General features: G+C 40.6%; 1 protein-coding gene across 1 annotated transcript in view; it reads right to left on the bottom strand.

Moving 5' to 3' along the window:
• blk (BLK proto-oncogene, Src family tyrosine kinase) overlaps positions 1-3,427 on the bottom strand; it is a gene marked incomplete at both ends in the record, with an annotated part of 16,213 nt that extends 12,786 nt beyond the window's left edge. Inside the window, one exon of the mRNA XM_080022782.1 lies at positions 3,277-3,427. Within this exon, the coding sequence (XP_079878908.1) occupies positions 3,277-3,427 (151 nt within the window). The remainder of the gene's footprint in view (positions 1-3,276) is intronic.
• Between the last annotated feature and the right edge of the window lie 396 nt (positions 3,428-3,823).

Genomic DNA, 3,823 nt, shown 5'->3' with positions numbered 1-3,823 from the left:
TTTTTAAGTTTCCCGACTGCCAAAAAATTATATAACTACCGAAAAACAGTAGCATTAGCAACTGAAACTGGACCAACAACCCTAGACGCAGGTTCATGTGTTCTTCGCAATGTAACACGAGGTCAGAGTCTTGGACCAATACTTATTTTAGTATTAGTAGTATTTTAATACTTTTACTTCATACTTTTACCCTCCCTAATATAGTTTTCTCAGGTTATTCATGCTTGTACTTAGAAACGAAGATACTAGTACATCTTTCATCTCTCATATTTATTGTCTTCTGTCAAAGAATCTCATATTAGATCAGTGGAATCTGAACACGGGCCGTACAGATGTGTTTGCCAAATGTCACAGTTCTGCCGCTGAGGTGTCTTTCTACAGTGTCGAAGTATATTTTCCCCCTGGCGCTGCCTTTTGTCGAGCAGAGACATCTGGAGTCGGCTTCACCTTCATGGATCTGTGCAGCTGTTTCGACGGCAAATCCCCCCCACCCCCACCCCCGCCGCCGACCGCGGTAAACAGTGCGACTGGGAAAACCCCATATTATTGTCCTCTGGACGACTTCCCCCGCTCTTCCACTGTTTGCCATGGAAATAGCTCCGTGCCAGCGAGCAGGTGCTTCCTCCGTATCACTTAGCTTTTTCCCAAAGACCGGGGAGTTATTATGCTCTGGAAAGTCACCTTGGATCGTGCTCTTAAAAATTAATCTCAGATGATTAATTTCGATTTATGGAGGAACCCTGTCGTACATGTGTTGTAATCGGAAGTCTGTGTTGATTCAGATGTGCTTTTCATTAAGCTGACGTTGATGTTGGTGACCTGTAGGGCAGAAACGATAGTGAACGCTGTTTGTCAGACAATAATGCAGATCATTTGGGGCTGAGTTATTTAAGGGATACGTCTTGACTCTTTATTACGAGTAAAGATTAAAACACATAAATGAGGTATCAGTTGTTTTAAATGCTGCTACACTATGAACTCGGTTTATGAACTGATCTTGACTCTTTATAACGAGTAAAGATTAAAACACATAAATTAGATATCAGTTGTTTTAAATGCTGCTACACTATGAACTCGGTTTATGAACTGAACTGCATTTGCTAAAAAAATGGTCTGTCCCTCGTTTTGAGGTTTATGTTCTTTGGGGGGGTTGTTGTGTTTTCTGGCTGATAGCAGATATTTATACTAAAAGATGGTCAAGCAGTAAGCAGTTTTGAATGTTGAACGTTTAGAAATCTGCCTTGTACACGGTGAATTGAGACTCATTGAAGACTTGGAAATAAAAGGCGATTTTGATGAAGGTCAGAGCATGAATAAATGTTTTCTTTCTGGAGCAAAAGATACACAGCTGGGTGTCTCACAAACAACTGTCTTTTTAGAAGAGTTCCTGTGGACCTGAAGGAAGAGAAGGTGTACTTTCAATCAGCATAGTGCATGAGTATAGCGCCCCGGCGAACAGTCACAATGGTCGATAAGAGTGACACCAATTATTTATGTCACGTCCCCACAGGAGGCAGCGAGTAGGAGTCGTGAGAGAAGAACATTCATCAGCCTCGTCCTGGGGAGGAACACAGGCCCGAGGTTCTCTTCACTAGCAGAGAATGAACGAATAAATGAATGAAGTGTCACCAGACAGCTTCATACACTGAGTCACCCTGATTTTTATGCTGGTAATAAAAAGTTCATAACGTTGAAAGGAATTTCTTAAAATGGTTAAAAACGAATTTTAACTGAATTATTATCACACATAAGTAAGATCTGTGCTTAAGTGTCGTCAAATAGGCAGAGGTGTAATGTTGGCCATGGGTGGGCAGGGATCACCTCAACTAATCACTTTATGGATCCCAATGGGAAAGGTTGTCCTCTGCATTTGACCCATCCTAACTATTAAGGAATACCCCCTAGTTGAGATGGCAGACAGCCTACTTTTTTGTGGCGAGTATAATAATAATAATAATAATAATAATAATAATAATAGTAATAATAATAATAACGGTAATATGCTGAATTTCTCTGTTGACAAGATGACCCTAATACGGCAGTTAGTATAATTAAGTTCACTGCTCACTAAAATTATGTATGGTTCATGGTTATGAAGAAACATAGTTACCCCCCCCCCCACACACACACACACACATACACATATGCATGTTTTGTTCTAAACAAAGAACACCGCCATCACGTCTTTTTTCTGCCCACCTTTAATTAATAGATGTCTTAAACATGAAATTACAGTCAATTACAGTCACTTATGTGTGCTCCCACTCCGCAGTGATAGGTGGCACACATAACCAACCAAGCAGCTTTCCTTTGATAAATGTTATCATTGAAACAAAACAATTACAGTATGTGTAGTGAAGACAGAATTATCCTTAATAACACAACATTTTGTGAAATTAAGAGGAAAGGACATTCTTCTGTGTTGGAAGGATACATTAAATAACCCAAATATAGCAGTACATTGCAGATCCCATGAGTTTAACTTTTTGAGAATATACATATATATAGTTTTAAATTCTAGAGACACTACAGAATCAGTGAAGTCTACTTTGTGCGTGTTTATTCACTACATGAGTGTGGAGAAATAGTTTCATAGCTAGGACAGAAATGGATAAAATCAAATATTTCTGTGGTTGGCAACTAATTCTCAAGCCATTGCACAATATTAAATTACATTCAATAGTTTATATCAGAAGAATAGTTTATGCATTTCCAAAAGGTGCAATTTTGACCATTTGGACATACTGTATATAACATTTCCTCCAAGTTACTGAATACAGTTTCTAGTATCCTAGTGCACATATAATCTGAAATTCATTGCATTTAAACCTCTTTGGTCTCAGGCTCCTAGCTGTGGATAATATACTTTATTTAAGTTAAGAGATATCTGTTCCAAAAAAGAAAATCATCAAGTCCATCCAGGTTCTCATAGTTTCAAGTTTCAAGTTTCAAGTTTTTGCGTGACGTGTTGTGGCTAACATTCACATAAACAGCAAAGCTGTAATAAAGTGCGGAAGTTTTAACGTTTATCAATAACGCTGAATATCAGGTAAACGGTCGAGATCGACGCGACCAAATTCGCTCGCATTTTGCTTTCGTTTGACAGTTCTTTGGTGGAACAGCGAGGTTTTGACGGACTTTGATCAGTTCTTGAGCAGCACTTACTCCCTGAACCGGAACATGTATCATGTAACAACTTGTATATACTCTATTTTCAGTACACCACGTATATTCAGGATATCTAGTTCACTTTGACTCACAGGTGGTTTGATTCACCTGTTAACTGTTTACGATGTTCCCTGTAAGGGACCTCTTTAGTCGAGGTCTTGATGGTCTGGATGCTCAGGATCTTCTCAGGTGGCATCTCACCATCCTCCTCATACTCCCCATCCTCCTCAGACTGTTCCGTGTTCTGTGTAGCGTCCATATCGCCTGTCCAGTGTCGTTTTCAAGTGTATCCTCCTCTCTGCTCCCGGGCACGTCTTCCTTTATAAGTCGGTCTTCCTCAGACGTTATGGTCTGGGAGCCGAGTTTTGACCACATTCTTTGGCACTCTCTGAGTCGGCAGCGACACTTTCTTCTTGGTTGTTGGCGTCGGTTTCTGAGTCTTCGATGTCGGCGTAAGCGCCGTCCTCGGAATCGCCATTGACTTTGACCAAGGCCTCAAATAATCCCAGCGTCGCCCCTTGAGCGACTTTGGTGTCATCTTCCGATTTGGTAGTCTTTGCAGGAGCCAGATCCTCAGCTCCGTCATCTGTTTCCTCCTCTGGACACACTGAGTCATCGTCTGCCTCATCTTCTCCATCAGCTGATTCTCCTTGGT

This window comes from Zeus faber, assembly GCF_960531495.2.
Source record: "Zeus faber genome assembly, chromosome: 2".
NCBI lineage: Eukaryota > Metazoa > Chordata > Actinopteri > Zeiformes > Zeidae > Zeus > Zeus faber.
The sequence above is the reverse complement of the archived record's forward strand: the minus strand, read 5'-3'. Positions and strand labels throughout refer to the sequence as shown.